The sequence below is a fragment of the Hevea brasiliensis genome, chromosome 17 (genome assembly GCF_030052815.1).
Source record: "Hevea brasiliensis isolate MT/VB/25A 57/8 chromosome 17, ASM3005281v1, whole genome shotgun sequence".
Taxonomy (NCBI): Eukaryota; Viridiplantae; Streptophyta; class Magnoliopsida; order Malpighiales; family Euphorbiaceae; genus Hevea; species Hevea brasiliensis.
In genome coordinates, this window is record NC_079509.1 from 1,348,205 (window position 1) to 1,375,139 (window position 26,935).

The window sequence follows — 26,935 nt, forward strand, 5'->3', positions numbered from 1 at the left end:
TATAGGTCTCTACCTTTCCATCAGAACCAATTTTCTTCTTGAAAACCCATTTGTTCCCTATAGGTATAATACCTTCAGGTGGGTCAACAAGATCCCAAACTTGATTCTTATACATGGAATCAATCTCGGATTTCATAGCATCAATCCATTTTGAAGAGTCTATATCTGATATAGCTTCTTCATAGGTAAGTGGATCATCTCCATGATCTACTTCTTCATGAGTAGACAACTCTTGTTCTTCTTCATGAAGAAAACCATATCTCACTGGTGGGTGAGATACCCTGGTTGTTCTACGAGGAACAATTGTAGATGTTTCATCAATGGGTATAGGTTGACTAGATGGATCTATATCCATCTGATCTGTTGGTTGGTCAGAATTCTCCAATTCTAACTCTATTTGCCTTCCTTTGCCTCCTTCTTGAACAAACTGTTGTTCAAGAAATGTGGCATCTCTACTTATCACAACTTTTTGTGAAGTAGGCAAATAAAAATAATATCCAAAACTATCTTTTGGATATCCAACAAATCGACCTCTTTCTGATCTGGTCTCCAATTTATCAGTGTTCAGCTTTTTGATATAAGCTGGACAACCCCAAATCTTAACATGCTTAAGACTTGGTTTTCTTCCATGCCATATCTCATAAGGTGTGGAAGAAACTGATTTTGATGGAATCCTATTCAGAATATATAAAGCTGATTCTAATGCAAATCCCCAAAAGGAGATTGGCATATCAGTATAGCTCATCATACTACGTACCATATCCAATAGGGTACGATTTCTCCTTTCAGATACACCATTCAGCTGTGGCGTTCCTGGAGGAGTCAGCTGAGAAACAATGCCATGCTCTCTCAAGTATTCATCAAATTCAGTACTCAAATATTCACCTCCACGATCTGATCGAAGAGCTTTAATACTTTTTCCTGTTTGATTTTCTACTTCAGATTTAAATTCCTTAAACTTTTCAAAGGATTCATGTTTGTATTTCATCAAATACAAATACCCAAACCTTGATTTATCATCAGTAAAGGTAATAAAATAATGAAAACCCCCTCTAGCCATTTCTTTAAATGGACCACATACATCACTATGTATTAGCTCCAAAATATTTTCAGCTCTTAGCCCTTGTCCAACAAAGGGTGATCTAGTCATTTTGCCTTGAAGGCAAAATTCACAAGTTGGAGTAGGCTCAGAGCCCAATGAGGATAGAATCCCCATTTTCTCCAATTTTGCAATCCTATCTTCTGCAACATGACATAACCTTAAGTGCCAAATATATTTTGAACTTGAGTTGGTTTTCACTATGGCATTGCATTCATTTAGATTACTATACTCTGGCCAGTGGAAACACTTTCTTACTGACAATGGAAACACTTTCCTGTTGGCAATGGAAACACTTTCCTGTTGGCAGTGGAGACACTTTCCTTTGCCTTTATCAGCTTTAATCTTCCTTTTCTGTTTAGCTATTTTCTTGGAAGGACCAGGAATCTGAGATTCTTTTTCTTATTGCGCTTCTTCTTGTTGGACTTTCCAAAGAGAAGAAGATGCAATCAAAGCTACCTCTTTTCCTTTATTGCCCGCATATTCTTTTGGGCAATAACCAGCATGTTGAGTAATTCACTAAGGTGCATTCTGTTTAGTCATATGGAAATTTGTCACAAAATTCCCAAAAGACTCGTGAAGGGATCAAGGATCAAATCTGTTTGTAGTTGGAAATCCATGTTGAAGTCAAGATGTTCCAACTGCTCAATCAGCCGAATCATCTTGTGGACATGATCCCCAACATTCTGTCCCTCAGACATCCTCATACGGAATAGCTGTCTAGATATCTCATACCTAGCATTCCTGCTGTGCTCACCATACAACTCTTGTAGGTGAGGGAGGATCTCACTCGCACTGCATGTTCTCATGTTGCTTCAGAACTCATTACTCATGGAAGCAAGCATGTAACACTTAGCTCTCATATCATGCTCCTTCCACTTGTCCAAAGTTTCATGTTCCTCTTGTGTGGCCTCTGGAGGTAAGGGACCAGAAACATTTGAATCTAGAACATATCCTATATGTTCAAGGTTGTGACAAGTTTCAAATTTCTTAGCCAATCGCATGATTAGGTCCCTGTCAACTGTTGCGATCAAGTATGCTTGCAAGGATATTGGATGGTGGTGGTTGTTCTGTGCTCATTTTTATCAGAAAATTAACTGCAGAAAATATCAGATTAATTAGTAAAAGTATCATATAATTAACCAAAATGATTATGGTCTTCTAATCAAATTGGTCCTCCCACTAACTTAGCGAATCCTACACTTCCAAAGTAGAAAACGGAAATCCTAGTTGGATGGATTTCTAGTGGGTGATTGAATTCTTATAATTCTATTGATCATCCTCAGGTACATCCATTATTGGAATTACAATAAACTATAAGTGAGCAACTCCTTGCCCATCACATCTCATGTGAGGTTCAATCCTTTACCTAGCCCCTAATGCTCAAAATCTCAGGTACATCCATTATTGACTTATCTTGCATTAGTTAAGTTGATCCCATTGAGCCAAGATAATTATGTAAATAATTTTAATGTCCTCAGTACATCCAATATTGGCCACCAAACCATTTACATATTTACAACATCTCATGCTTAACAATTATTCTTAAGAAAATCTCTTAAATTAATTGCATCTCATGCAACTATTTAAAATTTCTTAAAATAATTGCCCCAATGGAGGGCTTATGTTATAATTACTTTAATTATAGCATTTCCAACTTAATCATTTGTTTGGAAGATTTTATGGTCATTTTAATTACTATTAAGGTCTCACTTTGCACATTATCCATTTAGCATGCATATATCATATAATTGCATACATTCCCATACATCTCATGCATTCATGGATAAGCAGTAAATATGGTATGATCATGAACTTTCTAAGGGATTCAATTGAGCCACCAAGAATTGAATCAGGGCATTCCTAGGTGCATTTCATTCATTCATTTTACAAGAGTTGCTGAAGGAGTACATAATCAACACTTGATATTGAATTCCTCCCACTGGTCCCACCAATGCTCTTGACCTCCTTGAACTTCTTGCAATCCAATATTACATAGTAATCCTTGGCATACCAAGGCGAATTTACAAGAACTTAAATAAATGAAATTACAACCCAAAAATATTACAAACTTAATAATACATGCCCAAAATAAATTAAAATAAATTAATTAATTTACAATCCCAAAGAAACATAAAAGAAATAAATCCAATCACATTGGTCTTTTATAGTCCATGATCATCCATCATGCATATCACTATTTAACAATTAAATAAAACATACATACTTAAATTAAATTGAATATCTCATATTCAACTTAAAAATCTAGATTTGAATATGATTCAAATAAATTTAAAAATTCAGATTTGAATCTCATTCAAACAAATTTAAAAATTCAGATTTGAATCACATTCAAACAACTTCAAAAATTCAGATTTGAATCACATTCAAACATTTTTTAAAAAATCAGATTTGAATCACATTCAAATATTTCTTAAAAAATCAGATCTCAATTTTATTGAATCAATTTTAAAAAATCAGATTTAAATATGATTCAAACAACTTTAAAAATTCAGATTTGAATCACATTCAAACAACTTTTAAAATTCAGATTTGAATCACATTCAAACAATTTTTAAAATTCTGATTTGAATCATAATTTAATTGTGTGATTAAAACAACTAATTAAACACTTTAATTAGTCAAAGAATAGGCCTTAGATCATACAACAATTGTAGAATTAAAAGCCAAACCTTGAACCACCCAAGGAACCATTGTTGCCGCCACCAATGGTGGCTTCACCATGTGTGACGCCACATCTCATGATCCAACCAGCAATGAATCTCTTGATCTCATGATCAAACACACAATTAAATTATATAATCAACAATCTAAATGGCAAATATAGTGGCTCTGATACCAATTGAAGGAGCGGAAGCGTGAAAAACACAAGATTATACCATTGAATTCAAAAATTTTCACCTAGGGTCACATGCACCATGCAAGATTTATTTTTATCTATTTGATTTCAATGATAAACAACATATTAAAACTCTTTTAATATGTTTTTGGATCTGTATTTGCCATTTAAGATTTTAAAATTAATCAGATTAATTTTAGAACCCTAGATTAAATCAAGAACGATTACACTAACCTCTTGATGTGCTGCAGCGTGTCTGCGCCTTTGAGATTCGTCTTCAGGACACCAGATGTTGTCCCTCTAGCTTGTCCACACCAAGAACACCTATGGCAGCCCTTGAACAGCTTCTAAAGCCTTTTCTATTAATTAGAAATTCAAGTTCTGCCTTTTAAGAGATTAGAGATGTAAACAGGACACTAGAAACAATTTCTAGCGTTCTTAATTCAAGAGATTGATGGCTAATCTCTTTGAATTGATGAGAGATGAAGAGAAATAGCTGGAGAGGCTCAAAGTGGCGTGACAATTGAGAGGAGAGGCTGCTGGTTATGTTTTCTTTTCATAACCACACTTAAATAGCTAGGTTAACACATTAAACCCTAGCCACATGTCACCTTTTGATTAGCTCTAGGTTTAAGTGACCCAATCACATTGTGCCAAGTGTCAAACCTATATTTAATCTTGATTTTAATCATCTTACATGATTAAAAAATATTTGGCAAGCTTATGTGTTATGCCATGTGTCACCATCTCATGGTGCCACGTGTCACACTGTGAAATGACCAAAATGCCCCTGTGTCTTAATTTTGAGTTCTTAACCCAAAATAATTATTTTCTTCTTCTAATTAATTTATATCAAATATAAATTAATTAATTAATCTCTATTAATTAATTTCTCATCAATTAAATTCATATTTAAACACTTTAAATATAAATTTAATTTATACTACACATCCAATAATCTAGATTTGGTTTCAAGTCATGCTAGGGACTTTGCAATTTAATTGCAAACCAAACCTATTTAATTAATCAATTAAACTCTTTAATTAATTAATTAAATCATATTTAAATAGGTGATAACTTGTGTATGTGTGTGACTTACTAGGCTCATCACTAATTGGCAATGAGACATGATATCAACTCTTAATATCATCAGAACTCTTTCTTACCATAAATGATTTCTCTAAATCATTTTATGAACCTCATAGACCATGGTTAACACCTAGCATAGCATGCCATGGCCACCCAATTAGTAATAAGGTTTACCTTAAATGAACCTATAATCATATGTTACCATGCACTAGAATCTCTCTGTTACAAAATCCCAACTCAAGCTGGAGTCATGGTTTATGTCAAACTCCATTTGCTATGAATATTATGTTCTCTTTTAATTCCAGTTCTTGATTAAAAGATTTTTCTCATCGAAACTCTTTTACGAATAAATCTATCTGTCTGCCAGGAACTTGAAACATCAAGAACAATTAAATGAACATAGGATTTTAACTCTATTTACTTAGAGGAACAGATTCCATCTTGATCAACACCTACCTCCATATATAACTAGCAGGAGCCAACACATGCCCATATATCCATACATAGTACAAGTATGAAAGCAGTATCAAACTCAAACTACCTATATACAAGATAACTGTGCTATCTCAGGTCTAAAGATTATATGCACTGATATGATTTATGACAAAACATTGACAAGAGTAAACTCCATGTGCTTGTCATAAGTGTCACTGGTTCGACCTACTTATCATTTATAAGTGCCTATCAAGTTTGTTATATGGCATGAGACTCACCATTCCATCTTATTTATATCTCATATAAATAACTTGGGAACAAACATGAATACAATCTTTCTGGATAAGTCATGTCCTTATTATGAAGTATCCTCGATTGTGAACCTATTTATGATACTTTGTGCTAGAAATATTGTCACTCATATTCTTAACAACTTAAGAATAATATTTCTAACAAAATATCAATGGACCTTTTCTATTACACATAAATATATTATGTAAACGGAAAAGTGGAAATGCCTTTTATTATTAAAAATATGTACAAGATACATACTAAATGATATGCTCTAGGGCATACTACTAACACTTTTGCGGAAAACTGCATGGGAGTAGTTAAAATTCAATTACATATCAAGTAGACATTCATTAGAGGAAATAAACTTATTATTACAAAAGATACATTTTGCATAAGTCTCAAAATAAAATACAAATAGTTACAATCTCAAAATGTGATAGCAATGTAATGCTTTTAAATACAAACTGCTCAATATCCGTACATCCATACATATGGGTACAAAATACATCAAAAGAATTACAAGGGTATACCTAATGTAAATACCCACAATCAATACAAAAGCTGCTCCAAGTCTCTCACTCAGCAGCCTTCTCCTTTCCCTTGTCTGTGATAGCATAAATAAGCTATCGCTGAGTATATCACTTAGTGGTGCACAACTAATAACTTTAAAACTTAAGGTAAAACACAACTTGTCAAAATACAAGAAATCATATATTTGCATAATCATGATAGCATCACAAAACCTTCTAAGTCCATAAGAATCATATATTGAAATCACATTTCGAATGAGAAATCATACTTTGCAAATCACCATTCACAAAGCATAAGTGTTGCTAACATCAATACACAGTTTAGACCATGACACAAAATTTCACTATCAATGCCATGTTGTACACTACGACAAAACAATCTCAACCTCACTAACCGTTATTGATGAGAGCTAGCTAGCTAATGAGTACTTATATAGTCTCACCCCACTAATCGTTATTAATGGGGGGACATAATCATATCAAATATCAAACCCCAAGTAGCTGTTACTACAAGGGAGTTTCAAAGGGACTGTTATGCTAACTGTGGTTTCAAAACAATTTTCAAGAGTTTCTAAATCAAAAATCACATTTGCAAAACAATAAACATATTCAAGTCATCATAAAACCCATAAAGGGGTAGCAACACATAAATTTCTCAAATGTAAGAGAAAAACTATATCTCATTCAAAATAAACTCATTCAAATCAAACTCATTCAAATAAACTCATTCAAATCAATTTACAAGGTTAAAACAAAGAAAAAGGTTAGTTGTGCACAAATCTTCAATGAACTCCTTTATCTTTACGTACTTCTCCTTGTTCGTCCCAACCTCTTTCTCTACTAAAAATATATAAATAGAATATCTCAATACTCATCTCAATTGCTGCCAAGTACTCATTACATGAATGTCTAATACATCCCAAGTTAACTTTGAAAATTTTAAAGAGTTTTGGATTTTGGGCAGCTTGGTGCCCTAATCTTTGAACTCAATTTTTACCTAATTCCAATCATAATTTGATGAGGTGTTCTTTATGAAAATTTTCCCTCTAGGTCTCATCTTATTTTCCTTTTTGAATCACCTCATTTGGAGTTGTGTAGCCAAAGTTATAGTCAAATAAATTTTACTATTTACGTGGGGCTGATTCTGGTAGATTTGGTGACATAGATTTTTCCAATAATTTGATTGAGTTAAGTTCATAATTTGGCCTTACATTCTTCATATGAAATGTTCTACTATATTTTAGGTTTCCATCAATTTAAGAATCACATAAATCGGAGTTTTCTAGAGAAAGTTATGGCCATGTAAAAATTATTGTTCATGTGACAATTCATGTTCTGGCAGATTCATTGACTTAACTTTAGCTAGCAATTTGGTTGGGTTAAATTCATAATTAGGCTTCAAGTTCTTCATATGAAATGTTCTACTATGTTTTAGATTTCTATCAATTTAAGAATCACCTAAATCAGGATTTTCTAGAGTGAGTTATGACCTTGCAAATTTTATTGTTTATGTGGTCAATTTAGAGATTTTCAGATTTTGGCAAATTTGGTAACTCATATTTGCTTAGCAATTTGATTGGGTTAAGTTCATAACTTGACCTTAAGTTCTTCATATGAAATGTTCTACTATGTTTTAGGTTTCCAATGGTTCAAGAATTACCTAAATCAGAGTTTTCTAGAGAGAGTTATTCCCTTGCAAATTTTACTATTTATATCGTCAATTTGCAGATTTTCAGATTTTAGCAGATTTGGTAACTCAACTTTGTTTAGCAATTTGATTAGGTTAAGTTCATAATTTGGCCTTAAGTTCTCCATATCAAATGTTTTACTATGTTTTAGGTTTCCATTGATTCAAGAATCACCTAAATCATAGTTTTCTAGAGAGAGTTATGACAATTCAAAGTTTACTGTTCATGTGATCCAACTCTGTTAGGTCTAGAATTTCACTTCCAGTTTCAAGGTTCATTTAGGGCAGTTTATGGTCATTTTCTGGGTAGGGTATCTTCATGAAAATTCTATCCCTATGTCTTAAGTTTCATTTTCAATTAGTTTCACACCAATTGGAGTTGTATAGCTCAACTTATGAGTTGCCAAACACACTGGACTCAGTGTGCACAATTTATGCCCTATGGTTCAATTGTTACTTCCTTCAATTACTCCCACTAACCAACATCAATTCACATTTACTCACTCCAAATGACCATAATTTAGCATTAATATATCCATAGCACTCATAGCATAAAAATCCCTAATTTTTCAAATCCCTAGTTTGCACTTTTCCCTAATCCTACCATTTCATTACTTCCATTCATCAACCCAATGTCAATTCAAATTAAAGGAATCTTACATGATCATAATTAGGTTTTATAACCCTCAATTGCATAACACAATATAAAAGCCCTAATTTCTCTTGAACCCTAATCTTTCATTTTTCAATTTATACAAATCCCATGCAATCTCACTAACCCAATTATGTAAACTACTTCAATTAAACTTGAATTCATCATCAATTTAACTAAAACACATCAAAATCCTAATTTCCCCCCAGTTGGCCAAAATTTCTTACCTTTAGTGTCAAGCATGATTCTTTGTTTTTTCAAGTTAAATTCCCATAAATAATCCTTAATTCTATGCATACACAATGAATTTAAACTAGAGAAATAACTTACCTTTAAGGAAGCTTTTCCCAAACTTGAATTTCCTTTACTCTTTCTTATTCTTCTTTCTCCCAATCTTCCCTTTGATGCTTAATTATTGATTTTCTATTAATTAGGTGGAAGATGAATGGAAGAAATATGGAGAAATCAAAGGTTAAGGAGGCTTGTTAATGGAAGAATGAAGGAGAAAAGAGAAAGAGAGAGGGGGAGAGAGAGAGAGAGAGAGAGAGTGGGCGGCACTCGAATGGGGGAGGAAGAGGGTTTATTTCTTTTTATACTTATCCCCAAATTTTGATTTTATTTAATTCATTTAATGAGTTGTCCAAAACCCGTTGGTCCTTTAAATTTTAATTAGGTCAAAAATGAAATTTAAATTTTAGGCTTTCATTTCTTTTATTTTTCTTTTCACTTTATATTTATTTTTCCTCATAATTCAATGCATTATTTTTCATTTAATTTAATTGACATTTTAGTCAAAAATTAATTCTTGAGGTGAATTGACCAAAATGCCCCTCTTTGGGTCATAGTCCCTCTTTTTCATAATCCCTGATGAATTCTTATGTTTTTTATTCACTTGAATTTTTTTATTGTGCCTATCTCAATTAATTTTTCTTTTATTTTTGGTCCCCTAGGTGTCCTTGAATAGTATAAATCACAGACAAAAAATGGTACTATTCAAAGCTTGGAGGTTCGGAGTATTACATACCGTTTGCCAACGCAACTTCATAGTGCTTACATGCACAATTGGGCCTCCGCCCTTTCTTGTGTTACCACAAGCCAACTCTTTACATCCAAATTTATATTTGGGTTTCTTACCCTTTCTAGGCTTATCGTAAGCCATATCAGTTTCTACGCAACATGATTTGGGATCCACCTGTCCCTTTTCCGAATTCATCTCATAGCTGATTTTAACTTCAGCAGCTCTTAGCATCTATCGCCTCGTAATTAAATGGGATTCAATGGAATTCGTGCATAATCCGAACTTGCCATCAATGGCATGCAATGATCGTCTCATCTCAAGTTGCACTCTAGCAACAATTTCACTTTCTATGTTATCCATAGAATAGCAACATTCTTATTTTAAGGGACTTAGTACATTTCTCATCCTTCATTTGAAGGTTATAGTAGCCAATAGCAATGGTTATTCTCCAGGGGAGAAAATAACCGTCTCAATATCGATTAGGGTATTTCAACCCATCATTTCGAAGGTTCTCATAACCATTAAGCTATCTTGAATTTCCACTCTTTTTACTCGCACAAAATACTTTACGGGCTTAGTAATCCGTTAAGGTATTTTGAAGGCTTTCATAGCCAATAAGTAATTCCCAATTATTCCAGCTCTTAACCCAAGTAGGGTAAAGACACCATCTCAATGAGATAAGCCATCAGTTCCATAATCTGTTAGGGAGAGCAAACCCATATCTTGAAAGACTTCCACAGTCTATTAACAATTCACAATCATTTTATCAATCCTTGGGGCTTACTCATCCCTACTCATCTCGAAGACTTTCACAATCTTTTAAGTAATCCCGAGTATTGTATCTCATCACTCGATAAGGGTCATTCACCATCTCAATAGTTTTGGTAACACAATTCATCCCATATGTTCCCAAGTTTTCTCAATATCGATCATCTCGTTTTTGTCTAACCACTCAAATTATGTTACTTGCTTGGTGAATGTCATTCGCCAATTTTGCACCCTGTTTTGCCCACATTAGCATCCTTTTATATTGATAATCCTCAATTGGTTTACTGCACTCTTGCATACCACCTCTTAAAGACTCAATAACATTAAGAATACTCACTTGCACATTATATCACTTATTCTTTATGCATGCCACAATATGTTTCTAATGAGGACGTCATGTCCTTCACCCATTTCAGGGTTATATACTCCGCTCACCCTTCCTCGAGGTGAATACATGATTAGCTTTCATCGTTTTGTTTACCAACCATCGCTTTCCATTGTTTCTCATTATTTTTGTATCTCGTGCACATCACACAACCGAAGGTTTCTCAAGGGAGGTATGGATTATTATCCATTGCAAGCACTGACCTTGCTCTGATACCAACTGTCACGGAGCCACTTCTTAGCTCGGACATTAGTCCCGTGTGGCGCCTAGACTTCCACCCAATCTAGGCCAGCCTACTCGTATTCAAGGACTTTTCCTCTTATAAAGGATCTCAAATATTCTTATCAAGGGTCGTTTAGCATATTTAACATGGAAACCGAATATCAATATTTTTTGTAGCACGATGTTGCCCCTCACCATGTACATCCTCAAGCATCAATCGAAAGCATAACAATAAGCATTATCTGACCATATAGCTGAACCCAAGCCAAGGTATAATATTTGTTCCCCTATATTGAGCAGCATCATTGGCCCTATACCTAGCAGCATCATCGGCTTTATATAGAAACCTTGAGCCTGGGAGACATGCGCACTACAAGCCCCTCGGCCTTGGAGTGTCCATGAAGCTCCTTCTTCATGGAAACACAGAGCACCTATCTCACGAGAGCACGATGCTTGCCGCCTAGTACAATGAGTACGTAGGGAGCTCACTTAGAGTCATGCCCTTGCGCCAATGATCCCAGGGATGGTGGAGAGCTTTACACCAAACATAGCAATTAGCTGGGCCCGATTGTACTCACCAGTGGCCAACTAGTTACACCCCCCTAAAGAGCATTAGGAACAAAGTGGCCTCTGGCAGGAGGAGACATCAATATGTCTCAGTGGTCACACCCCCCTATACTTTTTTATATTTATAAAAGTGTCTGCTAAACTTCTTGTGCCCTTACACCAACTTATAGGCCTGCAGCTTGTCTGGGTTTAGCCAATCTTCGCAGGGTAACGGGCTGTCCCCCTTACACTAAGGACGCTAACCTTATTTTGCAAATTCCTCTTAGTATTTGATGTATGCATTTTATATCATCATTTAGGTATAATTTTTACACATAATTTACCCTTGTTCATAGTTATTACTATAGATATTAGCATATATTTAGTTAATTTTGCAATTTTACACTTCTTAGTTTAATTTTTGGAATTTATTTGTTTTGTAGGTTAATTTTGGAGAAATTTGGTGTATTTTGATCAGAGCAGCCATTTGGAAGAAATTAGAGTTGAATTACAAAAATTTTGAAGTTGAGTTAAAGAGGCCGAAAGTGACACATCCTGCGACAGCTTGTGTCACAAGTTGTGTTGATTGTCAGATATGTAGTTTTTCTCGGGCAGACGGTTTCACAACCTGCGACACAAGACGCAACACAACCGATTCAGCTTGTGTCGTTTTACAGAAAATGGCTTCTGCTGCTGCAAAACCAGATTTCACGAGCTCTTTTTCCTCTCCTTCTTTTTTGCAAAATCTCCCTCTCTTTCTCCTTGTGGAAAGAAAGATAAAAAGAAGCTTTTATATGGTTCAGAGGTCTACCCTAGAATGGGTAAAAAGGTAGAAGATTGTGGAGAAAGTGATGTATTAAATCAGAGGAACGAAAGTGCCACGTCAACCATTTTCAGTAAAACGACACAAGTAAAATCAATTGTGTTGCGCCTTATGTCACAGGTTGTGAAACCGTCTGCCTGAGAAAAACTGCATATCTGACAATCGACACAACCTGTGACACAAGCTGTGTCGCAGGTTGTGTCACTTTTGGCCTCTTTAACTCAACTTCAAAATTTTTGCAATTCAACTCTAATTTCTGCCAAATGGCTACTCTGATCAAAATACACCAAATTTCTCCAAATTTAACCTACAAAACAAATAAATTTCAAAAATTAAACTAAGAAGTATAAAATTGCAAATTTGACTAAATATATGCTAATATCTATAGTAATAGCTATGAACAAGGGTAAATTATGTGCAAAAATTATACCTAAATGATGATATAAAATGGATGCATCAAATTCCCCCATACTCAAACTCTGGCTTGTCTCCAAGCAAAATTTCATTAAAACTCATTTGGAAGGGAATAGAATCAGTATTTGAAAACACAAAAATCACTAATTCAAACCACCAACTTACCTCTAGCCACCAACATTCCAAATTCCCACCAGCGAAGCACAAAGAATGAAGCAATCACTCTCAACAATTACAGAATAGCTAAGAATTAACCAATCAATCCAAGCAATAAATACCAACCAGCTACAAGAGTCAATTCTGCCAAAACAAACCTAAATGAAATAGATAGCCAATGTGTCTCAAATAGATGGTGAGTAATGTATGGAAGATTATATTACCAAACCCATATGCAAGCATAAAAGATCTAACTCCACTAATGTAATAAGCATTTTTCAAAGAATCGTTAGGTCTTTTTAAGAGTTGTAATGGGGTCAAATAGGGTAAAATTATGGTTAACAAAGAAAGGGAATAAAGTAAACAAAATATGAGAATAATATTAATCATGAAACTCAAAATCGATTGTGCCGCAGGTTGTGAAATCTGCTGCCCAAATTTGACAAAATTACACAGTACCTGAAAAATTGAAACAAATTAGATTTCAAGTGATTAGACCTTCATAACATGAATTCTAATTGCTCAACCTGTTGTGTTCATCAAACACTCATAAAAAAATTTTTCAAAGCACCAATTCACACATCCATATTCAAATAATTTTCTTTTTAAACCAAGATGTCAAAGTTTGGAAAAACTTCCTCTTAAAATTAACAAAACGGGCAATGAGTCTTGCAAAATCCACCAGCAAATAATCAACAATATAAAGATGAAAAGTATAAGTGAACAAATTTAAAAATAAAATTTAAAGCTGAAATTTAAAACTAGAACTAAAATAAATTTTTTAATGCTCATTTGCTTGCAATGAATTGTATCCCATCTGCACAAGAAAATTAGAACAATGTCAAACTCTGAATAAAGAGTATAGAAAAACTTAAAACAAATATATGAAAGAAATAAAGAATCAATGAAAAATTGTGGGTTATGCCCAAAAATACTAAGTTTAGGTCTTTAGCTTGACCTTAATCAAAATTTTATGGAGAATGAGAGAGATAGCAGGTTGTTATCTTCTCAATTGGCTCACCAATTGAATAATGCCTTAACCTTTGCCTATTTACCTTGAAATTACCAGATTTTGCACCAAAAATTTCCACAATATTATGAGGGAAAACTTTTACAACTTTAAATGGACCTAACCACCTTGATTTTAATTTTCCTGGAAAAAATTTCAACATTGAATTGAATAAGAGAACCAAATCTCCTTCTTTAAAGTCTTTTTTCTTGATGTGCTTATCATGCTATATTTTTGTTCTCTCTTTATAGATCCTAGCATTTTCATAAGCATCAAGTCTCAATTATTCTAACTCATCAAGTTGCAAAAGTTTTTTATGTCCAGCAGCTTGTAAATCAAAATTGATTGCTCTTATGGCCCAATAAGCTTTATGTTCTAACTCTACGGGCAAATGGCATGATTTCCCAAAAACTAACCTATAAGGTGTAGTTCCTATGGGGGTTTTAAAGACTGTTCTATATGCCCAAAGAGTGTCATCTAATTTAAGGGACCAATCTTTTCTAGACTTGTTGACAGTTTTCTCCAAGATTTGCTTAAGTTCTCTACTTGTGATTTCTACTTGGCCATTTGTTTGAGGATATGGTGTGGTAATCCTATGCTTTACCCCATACTTTCTCATCAATTTTTCAAATTGGTGGTTGCAAAAATGGTTACCACCATCACTGATTATGGCACGTGGGGCACCAAATCAGGTTAAAACAAATTTTTTCAGAAATTTCACCACAACTTTTGCATCATTGATAGGTGTATCAATAGCTTCTACCCATTTAGATACATAGTCTACCCCTACCAAGATATATTTATTCCCATAAGAGGATGGAAATGGCCCCATGAAATCAATTCTTCAAACATCAAACAATTCAACTTCTAATATGGACTGTTGGGGCATCTCATCTCTCTTGGAAATATTGCCTACCCTTTGACACCTATCACACTTGCTTACAAAGTCTCTCGCATGTTTAAACATATTAGGCCAATAGAAACCTGATGTTAAGACTTTTTTAACAGTTTTTGAGACACTATAATGACCACCATATTCAGAGGAATGACAATGGTAAATAACATCATTTATTTCTTCCTCTGTTATACATCTCCTAATTATTCCATTATTACATCTCCTAAACAAAAGAGGCTCTTCCCAAGAATAAAATTTAACATCATGCAAGAATCTTTTCTTTTGCTGCCAATATAAATCAGGTGGCAAGACACCACAAGACAAATAATTCACAATATCAGCAAACCATGGAAGTGCAGATTTCAACACATACAACTGCTCATTCATAAAATAACTCATCAATTGGCATAATATCATCATCTTTATTTTCAGTTTTTATCTTAGAAAGGTGATCAGCCACCACATTCTCAACACCTTTTTTATCTCTTATTTCTAAATCAAATTAAAATCCATATAATCAACCTAGATTTAGCTTTTTTCTTGCTCATTAAATACCTTATTGCTGCATGATCAGTGAAAACTATTACCTTTGAGTTGACCAAATAAGAACAAAACTTATTGAGTGCAAATACTACCGCAAGGAACTCCTTTTCAGTTATAGCATAATTAACTTGAGATTCATCAAGGGTTCGGCTTGCATAGTAAATGGCATAAGGTTTTCTATCTTTTCACTGGCCAAGGACAGCTCCAACAGTAAACTCGCTTGCATCACACATGATTTCGAATGGCAAAGTCCAATCCGGGGGTTGCATGATAGGAGCTGTTGTTAATGCCATGTTTAACCTGCAAAAAGAAACCATACAATCTTGATTAAAATCAAATTTAACATCATGATTCAAAAGATTTGTTAAGGGTTTAGCAAGTTTAGAAAAATCCTGAATAAATCGCCGATAAAACCCGGCATGTCCAAGAAAACTCTGCACTCCTTTGACAGTGGTTGGAGGGGGCATTTTTTCAGTAATTTCTATTTTGGCTTTATCTACTTTTATTCCCCTGTTTGATATCAAATGCCCTAAAATGATCCCCTCATGGACCATAAAGTGGCATGTCTCCCAATTCAACACTAGATCATTATCAACACACCTCTGTAAGATTTTAGATAAATTAGTCAAACATGAATCAAAATTAGTGCCATATACTGAAAAGTCATCCATGAAGACCTCCATAATTTCTTTAATAAAATCAGAAAAAATGGCCATCATGCACCTTTGAAAGGTGGCAGGCGTATTACACAATCCGAATGGCATCCTTCGATATGCAAAGGTGCCATAAGGATAGGTAAAGGTAGTTTTTTTCTTGGTCATCAGGATGGATTAGAATTTGAAAGAAACCAGAATATCCATCTAAGTAACAAAAGTAAGAATGCTTGACTAGTCTCTCTAACATTTGATCCATAAAAAGAAGGGGAAAATGGTCTTTTCTTGTAGCATTGTTTAACTTCCTATAGTCTATGCACATTCTCCAGGCTGTAATAGTTCTAGTGGGTATCAATTCATTATTCTCATTTTTAACAATTGTCACCCCACCTTTTTTTGGTACAACATACACAGGACTAACCCACTCACTGTCAGAAATGGGGTAAATAATTCCAGCAGCTAGTAATTTCAGGATTTCCTTTTTCACAACATCCTTCATTGTAGGATTCCATCTTCTTTGGTGTTCAATAGAAGGTTTACTATTTGGCTCTAGGAAAATCCTATGCATACAGACTGTTGGACTAATTCCCTTTATATCATCAACTGTATAACCCAAAACTCTTCTATATTCTCTCAAAACTCTCAACAATTTGTCAATCTCAATATTAGTTAAAGATGCATTAATTAAAACAGGATATGTTCCATTTGATTCAAGAAAAGCATACCTGAGGTTGAAAGGAAGACGTTTAAGATCTACCTTTGGGGCATCCTCTACCTTTAATGATGGTGGTTTAATCTCCAAAGTTTGCACTTCTTCAAGCTGAAAAATTGTGGCTTCAGGATGTGGTGGAGAGCTCTCCAAGTGTTGTGCAAAAGCAGCTATGTTGTGATTGTCATCATCAATACTCCCACCATAGACTAAGCAATTTTCAAGAGGGTCTTGTGGATAGCTTTTTCTGAAATGCTCTTGAGCAATCTCATCAATAATGTCTACCCGCAAACAAGACTCAACTTCTTCATGTTTCCTTTTCATGGCTGGATTGATGTTGAATATCATTTGATCATCTCCCACTCTAAGTGTCAATTTCTCACCCTTTACATTAATTAATGCACCAGCTGTTGCCAAAAAGGGTCTTCCCAATAAGATAGGAATTTTTGTGTCTTCTTCAATATCTAAAATGACAAAGTCCACAGGAATGTAGAATTTCCCAACCTTGATAGGCACATTTTCTAGAATGCCTTCTGAATACTTAATTGAACGGTCAGCCAATGAAAGATACATATTTGTGGGCTTCAACTCTCCCATATTCAACTTCTCATATATTAAAAGTGGCATTAGGCTGACACTAGCTCCAAGGTCACATAAGGCATTTGCCACACAATTATCACCTATATAACAAGGAATGGAAAACACACCCAGACTTTGAGTTTGGGAGGTAAATTCTTCTGAATTATAGCACTGCATTGCTCCCCCAAGTTGATGGTATCATAATCTTCTAGCCTTCTCTTGTTGATAAGAATCTCCTTCAATAACTTGGCATAACTTGGCATTTGAGATAGTGCCTCAGTGAATGGCACATTGATATACAACTTCTTTAGTACTTCAAGGAATTTGCCAAATTATTTGTCTAGCTTATGCTTGATGAATCTTGGAGGGTAGGGAAGGGTGGGCTTGTAAGGATCAGGTGGGATGTATGGTTTCTCTCCCTCATCTTGCTCACTTTTGCTTTCTTCTTCTTTTCATTTTTCTTACTCTCAACTGAATTTTCTTCTTTTGTGCTCTCTTTTTCTTCTCTCTTGTTTTCACTCTCTTGACCAACTTTCTTACCACTTCTCAAGGTCACAACCTTATATTATTCATGAGGGTTTTGTGGTTGGCTAGGTAGTTTGCCATAGGATTTGCTTCCCGATGAGCTTGCTTGTTGAGCCAATTGAGTCTCCAACATGCGGTTGTGGGCTTGTAATTGATTCATGGTTTGTCTCATGTGTTGCATTTCTTCCTCCAATTTGCTATTCATTTTACTTTGTTCAGCAAAAAATTTCTCCATCATGCTTTCCAAGGTTGGCTTCGATTCATGAGGTAGAAGGGATTGTTGTGCTCTTGCTTGATACCCAGGTTGTGGCTGCCTTATGGGCTGAAATTGAGGCTGAAACTGAAGTCTATTCTGCTGCATATACTGCTGGTTATGAGCATAATTTGAGCTTTGACCTTGTTGAGCAAAAATTGCTTGTGGTCTCCATATTGAGTTGTTCACATTAGAGTAAGAATTTTCTATAGGTTTCTATTGATAACCTCTTGCATAAGCATCTTGTTCTTGCAAATAATCATCACTATAAGAAGAGTAATCAACTCCACAACTTTGAGTTCCATCTGTGTAGGCAACTTGTTGCATAGTTGTAGGAGTTGAGGTTGTTGCCTTTGTGCAAAAATCACTAAGAAGCTGAGTCAACTGATCAAATCTTGCATTCATGTAGCTAACTGAGTCAAGTTCATAAATCCCAGCCTTCTTTGGCTCAAGTGCTCTAGGATTTCCCCATAAATGGGTATTATGAGCAATCTTCTCTAATAAATCATAGCATTCTTCACTTGTCATTCTCATGAAATCTCCTCCTACTTGTGAATCAATTGTGTTTCTTATGACTGGAGTAACTCTGGTGTAGAAATTCTAAACAATCATCCATTTGGGTATTTCATGATGAGGACATTGCCTTTCAAGCTCCTTAAATCTCATCCAAGATTCATACAAAGTTTCATCATCTCTTGGCTTAAAAGCTACCATCAAATTCCTTAAATGAGTGATCTTCCCAGGTGGGAAAAATTGAGATAGAAAAGCTTGAGATAGCTGCTCCCAAGTAGCTATAGTAGCTTGTGGAAATGAGTCATACCACTCTAATGCTGAATCATGAAGAGAGAATGGAAATAAGGTGAGTCGAATCACTTTATCTGAAACTCCAGGCTGCCTTTGTGTGCCACATATCATCAAAAATTTCTTCAAACGAGAATGAGGATTTTCAAGTGGACTACCTCCAAATTGTGAATTCTGAACCATTTGAATGAGACCAGTCTTTAACTCAAATTGATTAGCTCCAATAATAGGTCTATTATCTCTCACATCTACACATCTAGGAAAAGCATAATCTAATATGGATCTTCTCTGAGGATCATTTTGATTAACAACTTCATTCTGTCTATTTTGCTTATTGCCTCCATTATCTCCACTAATAGCTCTATTTTGATTCTCCATATTTTCAATTTTCTCCTCTTGCTCAAACCTTTGTTATTCTTCTTTTTCTGCTTCCTTTCTCTTCTTAGATTCCTTTTTTTTGGCTCGACAAAATTTTTCAATTTCAGGGTTGAACAACAATTCAGTATCACTTGTGCTTTTCGATCGTCTTATAAACAAGAAAAGTACATGAAAAACGCAAGGAACAACAGTGAAAACAAAAGAAAATAAAAATTATAATTAGCTTAAAATAATTAAAATCCAACTTAAAAACAAATAATTCCCCGACAACGGCGCCAAAAAACTTGATGTGCTAGCTGTGAAGTAGTTTCCACAAGTGCACGGGTTACAGTAGTATAGTTTTAAAAAATAATATCATTTCCGCAGAGAATTGTGCTTAAATTGAAAATAAAAGGATAAGTTAATTAGAATGGTAAAATTTAAAAATATTAAAAATGAAATTTAAAATTAAAATTGGCATTTGAGGAATTTAAACTAAATCAAATAATTAACTAAATTAATTAAACTAGATTACCAAAATTTAAATTGAAATTGCTAATTATGAAATTGGAAGGAATTAAATCTAAATTCAATAAAAATTAAAGTGATTCTAGAGATAGGGTTTTCAATATTATTTGTATGTGTTTTATCCCTAATTTAGCCAAACACATGAGAATTACAATTTTGAGGGAAATTAATTCTTAGTTCTTTGAAACCTTTTTCAAGCATTTCAAAGTTGATATTCATTAAATCAAACCTTGTTTTAACGGTATTTCAAACCTAACGAAAACCTAATTAAAGTTCTAATTGATTTTGGAAAGTCCCCTTAATCCTCTTAGCTTATCTCTAACACCAAGAAAACTAAGTTTATTGCAAGATTATCTATCCCAAATATTCACTTTTTAGTCCATCTATCAAGGATTAAAACTTAACTTAATGAGGACCCATTCATCAAGCAAGGCAACAAGCTCACAAGCAATAAATCAAAATGCAGTAAATCTTATTTAAATGACTAAATCAGTTCAAAAATCACAATACAAAGCAATATTTACAAACTCATCTCTAGAATTTCAAAGATCTACTCATAAATAATGATTTCAAGACAAACCCAAGTATAGAAATGAAAAAATAATGAAAATCTAAGCTAAGGAATAGAAATACCCAGTAAAATGATGAAGATTCTGCTGCTGGAGAGTTGCAGAAAACAGCTTTTGCTGCTGCTGCAAAACCAGATTTCATGAGCTGCTCTTCCTCTCCTTCTTTTTTGCAAAATCTTTTGGGTTTAGGTGATCTCAAGGGCTGCTATTCTGTTAAGGGAGCGTATAAGCTTCTTTCTGCTGTAGGTAATTATGCTTCTTCTCCTTACCGGTTGGTTTGGAATAGACTATGGCGTGTGCAGGTCTCACCTAAAATCAAGATGTTTGCTTGGAGGGCTTGTTGCAATATATTGCCTACAAGGAGTCATTTGCTTGATAAAGGTGTGCAGGTGGATGATTCGTGTCCATTTTGTAATAGTGTTGTTAAGACTGTTGTTCATACTATTCTCTCCTGCCCCTTTGCTTCATCTTGCTGGCACAAGTCAGCTTGTATCTTCTTAGCTGGTGCCTGTTTCCTCCCTTCAGGACTGGCTCTAAGAGTTATTCTTGGTGGCCGATCCTGATAATTGTAATGTGGCATTAGCCTTGGCCTGGTCCATTTGGAACACTCGTAATAGACTGATGTGGAAGGGAACTCGACTCTCACCTACTCAGGTGGTCTTCAATGAGTCACAATTTCTTTTTCAGTGGAAGTGTGCCTCTTCAATGCCTCCACATGTTTCTGTCCCACCTGTTTTATCGCAAGCCCCTTTAGTTCGATGGTGTCCTCCTCTTGTTGGTCTCTTAAAGTGTAATTTTAATGTTGCCTTTGCTGCAAATCATGAGTTTATGGGCCTTGGTTGGATTATGAGGAACCTTTCTGGTGTTTTTAGGGCTGCTAAAATGAAGACTGTTATGGGAACCGTCTCCTTTACAGTTGCTGAAGCTTTGTGCTTTCGTGAAGCTCTCAGTTGGTTGAAGGTTCGAGGGTGGACGAAGGTTCAGCTTGAGTCTGATTCCCTTCTTCTGGTTCAGGCAGTTTCATCCCGACTGACTTATCGATCTTATTTTGGTTCTATTGTAAATGATCGTAAATGGTTAATGCGGGATTTACAGTTTTGTTCCCTGCATTTTGTTAGAAAAGCAGCGAACCAGGCTGCTCACACTGTGGCTAGAGCAGCTATTTCTGAGCCTGGTGAGAATGAATGGGTTGATGAGGTCCCTTCATTCTTAGAGGATGCTGTCCAGTTTGATTTGCTCTCTTAATAAATTTCATTTACTCTAAAAAAAAAAAAAAACATTTTTGTAGTTATAAATTTCCTCCATCATATGCCTATTTATTTGAGTACCCCCCCTGTATATGATTTTCTTATCAGTTATAATTAAAATAATAATAATTTTTTAGTATATAATCATTACTATATATATATATATATATATATTCTCTTTATTTAGGGACCTTGTTATAGATAAAATAAATTGTTATCTTAATTTCTAATTCTAATGAGATTTTTTTTTATTTTTTAAATAAATTTTATTTATATTTCATATTTTATTTAGAACTCTAAAATATTATTTCTATTTAATTTAGATCTTTAAATATTTTTTCAATTTAAATTAGAACTCTCTAATTCATTTTTATCTAGATTAAAATTTAAAACTCTATAAATATCTATGTACAAATTTTTAGATTTAATTTAATGAATTTTTCTTCTATATAAAGTTATATTTGCTTTATTTTATTCTTAGACTCTAATTGAATATATTATGTTTTAATTTTTAAAAAATTTTAAATTAAATATTATTTATTTTCAAGAGTTGGATCACATGTGGATTCTTTTCTATCGCTACTCACTTTGCAAAGAATTACTTAAACTCACTGGATTTTCTAAGAAAAAGTTTAAGAAAATTTATAATAAATGGTTAAACAAGTGATAATAATTGGTATCCCATGTTTGTTTTAATAATAATAATAATAATAATAATTAATGTACCATTAAATGAACTGGTCTTCTTTGAGGACTTGACTCTTTCAAGTATTGAATTCGAAAGGGTGAGTTAAAATGAATTTAAAAAATTACTTCTCATGCTTCATAATAATAATAATGGATTAATGGTCTCCTCAATTTTGACACGTGAGAATTAGCATTCTTCTATGTTTATAAATTGAGCAAATGTGGGAAGCTATATGTCACGACCCAACCTATGGGTCGGACCGGCACTAGGAACTGGGCCAGTTTAAAACCCCCGAAGCCCGTAGTAAGCCTAACTATTCCTTAACCTAACTCTAAGGCCCATTTGAGCCCAATTTCAAGAATTCAACCGGACAAAATCCGGCCATAAAATGGACCTTTCAACGGGGAGTTTTTGACTCACCCGACCTATAAACACATTATATAATCAATTGGGGAGCTCAGCTCACCATCGACATACTCATACAACATAAAAATAAATGGGAGCTCAACTCCCTCATCCAGTCCATCAACATGTATAAAATAATAAGTTTATAAGTCCAAAATAATAATATATATTACAGACCCAATTCAAATAAATATTTCTAACACATGCAGAAATTCTAAGAGTTAACATGTTTATACAAAAATAAATAAATGACCTGCCAGGGAGAAAAGCAGGTTAACCTCAAAATATCCTCCTGTGGCCTGGAAAAATATTGAACAGGAGTGAGCGTTCGATTCAGAGAGTAAAATATCATTTTTAACCATAATCTCTATAACTATCTAAAGCTAATGCACCTTGTAGAGTGAAATGCAACATCAGCAATAATTTCATATTATAACAGCAAAAAGGTAATTTGGAGCACTCACACACCCGATAATGTCAAACAATACATATATGGAAGCTGATCCCCTATACAGCTCTCTTAATCCAACCTGTGCCAGCGAAGAACTCAGCTCGGACTTCCACTTAATAATCAAATCGGGGTCCCAGCGAAGAACTCAAGCCGTGACTACCCCCGAAGGACCGGGTCCTAGCGAAGATTTCAAACCGTGTCTACCCGTCCTATCCATAGTCAACACCACATCACACGCACACTAATGCACGCACACTGCTCCAAATTACCACAACAACATCCATGGAACTTTAACAGTTATGAATGCAACATAAAACGTGCCTAGAGTTTTAACTACATAGATACATACATATAAGTGATGCATGGGTATGCTTAAACTTATAATAATATTGAAATTATAATTAAAATTAATATTTTAGTCACGCACTTGACAAAGAATCATCGTGGATTACTGGCCGAGAAGAAGGTCATGTCCGGCCACCGACAATTTTATTATAATCATTTAATAAATTTGACTCAATACAAACTAAGAAAATACCAAATACGTCCTAAGTCGTGCCGAAAATCCGGCAGAGTCTCCCCTATACCTATGACCTACCCAACCTGCAAAAGGGCTCAAAACGCACTTCTATATTCGCAATTCATACACTCACAACTCAATCACATCACACAGCCCCTCCTGGGCCCATCCAAACAGTCCTCAATCACAATATATAAATTTATAGTTTAGTCTTTATAATTGATCATTTTTGCAAAAACTGCCCAAATAAGCTCTAAAAATTCTAAAACTTTGCCCTGCTGTCCTTAGTAATATTACTAGCCTATTGCAAAAAGAATTATAATTTTCTGAGCTACCACGAATATTTTATGAATTTTTAATCACATTTAAGTACTAGAAAATTATGAAAAAGTAAGGTTTGGGTTTACCTATGTCGATTCCAACTCCAGAGATGCTCTCGGGACATCTAATAAGGGTGGGGTAGCTAAAATCTCGATCTAATTCGGAGACTTTTTCGGCAGCCAGTCTGTCTGGCCCGAAATTCACAGACCTGAACAACTGTCGAATTTCCCTGAATTGAAGATACCTACATGAAGCCCACAACACGGGGGTTAGTACCTAAATTTTACGAAATTTTCTAAGCTCATTTAATGCTCGGAAAAACACTACGAAATTCTGTGGGACTCACTGAAAAACGGTGTCGGAAAATTTTGAAATTTGTATTGCTGCGAAGCTCTCGACGAGTGGAGCGCTTTGGTACTCTCAGTTTTCTCGTGGAATTCACGGTTTACGAGAAATCTAGCCCAAAAATCAAAATGGGTTAAAACTTCCCGGACAAAAATTGGACAAACCGCTCGATGGATTTTGGTGTTCTTGGTGTCTATGGAAAGCTCTCGAGGTGTAGATGGGTTTAGACACAAGATTTGGCCCAAATGGTGGCCGGATTGATCGAATTTCGGCCGGAAAGATGAAGCTGCGCGCTGAGCGTCGCGTCGCTTGGCGGCCGGCCGGCGAAGGGAGGTGGGAGGAGAGAGAAAATGGGAGAGAGAGAGAGAGAGAAAGGAGAACGCACACAGGAAGAGGAGAAGAAGAAAAAAAAAGAGGCGGCCCGATTCGGCCAGTCCGATCCGATCCGGTTCGATTCGGTCAGTTCAATTCAGGATACAAAATTTTGAATTTTTACTCTGCCTTGGGACCGAAAATGAGGTCTAAAAATTTCAAAAAAATTCTAGAAAACTCAGAAAAATTTGTAGGCTCCAAATATATTTTTAGTTTTGCCACGTGATCTTTAAATTAAATTTTAAAAATCATCAAAGTTTTTGTTTTCGGAAAAATCGAACCCGATTTCTAAAATCCAAAAAATTTCAAATAATTTCCTAAAATTCAAATAAAATAAAATATCAATATTTACCAAAAAATAATAAATTTAAAAAAATTAGGGGTGTTACACTATAATTCATAATCAAACCACTTCGAAAATCAATGTCACAAAGTCAGCTCGGGTTGATTTGGTTTGAGCCGATTGATTTTTGAGTTTGAATAGATTTTTTAATTTAAACTTGATTTTTAAGTTATTTAGTATAATTTTGACCTTATTTGAACCTAATAACTATTAATCAATGAAATTAAATAATTTATTTATATATAATTACTTACAATTCATAAATTTTTTATAAAAATAAATCAATTTAAAAATTAATAAAGTAATTCGGTTCATTTCGGTTAGGTTTAAATGATTTTTTTCTCTCTAAAAATTGAACAGAATTGAAATAATTAAAATTCTTAAAATGCAAAACCGAACCAAATCAAACTAAATTATCTTAAAAATTGAATTAAATTATTAAATTAAGACGATTCAATTGAATTTACAAACCGAGTAATACTCAACCTTACCACGTCCTTCACAAAGCTAGCTCTTTCCCTTGTCTTCGATTCCCCCATTCCTCTGAAAAAAAAAATCCCACGAATTTCTGTGACTAACAGCATTCTTGAAACTGAAATCTTGGTACTTGTTATTCCCATTTCCTAGCTATGAATATGCTCTTTTTTTCTCTTTTTGGTGAGGGCTGATCTCTGTTTCTTGCAGGTTAAAATGTGCAATAGACGAGTATACATGTATTGAGAAAGGCAAGAGAAGATGATCTTCCACTCTCATTTAAGAATAATCGATTCCTTCCAACGCCTAGGCAAGAGAAGATGATGCAAGAGAGGATGATCTTTAAAGTCACTACAAGATTTCTACTGCTTCTTCCAATCTTCAAAATCTTGACCTTTCTCAGGTTGCCCTTTGCTTTGGACAGTTAAGGCAGCGAGGCTACTACGTTCCTGCAGCTGAGATTTTGTATCTCTACATATTTTGTTAACAAATCAATCGAAATCGAACTGGGTACCGTCCATATTGGCTTTTAAGACAAAATCGCGAGGTTCAGGATTCAGAACAATAAGCAACATGTGGCTACTGGAAAGTATCTGGCTCGATTTGATTGATTTGTTATTGATTTTTTATAGTAAAATTATATATTTTATATGTAATATATGTAGAGGCGGTCAACAAGTTCAAGAACAAGAAGGGAGGATTCAAACAAGAATTAGCTGCAGACATCGAAGGATTAATGGAATTGTACAAGGCATGTCAGTTGGGTATAGAAGGAGAATATATACTAGATGAAGCTAGAGTTTTCAGTGGCCATCTTCATAACTCATCCATAATGCATCTTGATGATAATCTAGCTGGGATTATTGCAAACACATTGAAGCATCCACACCACAAGACCTTAGCAAGATCAGTGATTAAAAAGCTGCTTTTTGCCTAATTTCCAAGGAAACATGCAATCTAAACATATTTTTATGGAACTTGCCGAGTTAGATTTCAACGTGCTTCAGTCTTTCCACCAAGAAGAACTTGTTCTCATTTCTAAGTAAGTTCAACACAGTATTTTCTAGAAAAAATATAGAAAAGAAAAAGAAAGAATTTATAAATTATTCATATAATATTGTTGTTTGAAATTGAAGATGGTGGAAAGAGATAGGATTGTTGCAATTTCTGAATTGAAAATTGCTAGAAAAAAACAGAGAAGAAAGTGATTCTTCTTATAAACTTCTCTCAGCAGCTGCGTACGAGAAACTTCATTTAATCTTTTTCATATATTAGAAGTTTTACCCTTTTTGGTACATAAAAGACCTGCTCCAACTACTAAAGTAACAAAAACATGGTGAAGCATGGTTACATTCCCCAATTTAAGGAGT

The 26,935-nt window shown here is 34.5% G+C and overlaps 1 protein-coding gene and 1 non-coding gene across 2 annotated transcripts; both read left to right on the plus strand.

Annotated features, from left to right (window-relative positions):
* Positions 1–18,766: 18,766 nt before the first annotated feature.
* On the plus strand, positions 18,767–18,872 carry LOC131175713 (small nucleolar RNA R71). The gene has a single exon (XR_009145902.1). It is a non-coding gene; the product is annotated as a small nucleolar RNA R71 (small nucleolar RNA).
* Positions 18,873–21,020: 2,148 nt separating this feature from the next.
* On the plus strand, positions 21,021–21,644 carry LOC131169078 (uncharacterized). Its single transcript, XM_058139872.1, has one exon. The coding sequence runs from the start codon at positions 21,021–21,023 to the stop codon at positions 21,642–21,644; it is 624 nt and encodes a 207-aa protein (XP_057995855.1).
* The last annotated feature ends 5,291 nt before the right edge of the window (positions 21,645–26,935 follow it).

Excerpts from the sequence above, each read along its gene's own strand:
- LOC131169078 (XM_058139872.1), top strand. The coding sequence starts at position 21,021 with ATGTGGAAGGGAACTCGACTCTCACCTACTCAGGTGGTCTTCAATGAG.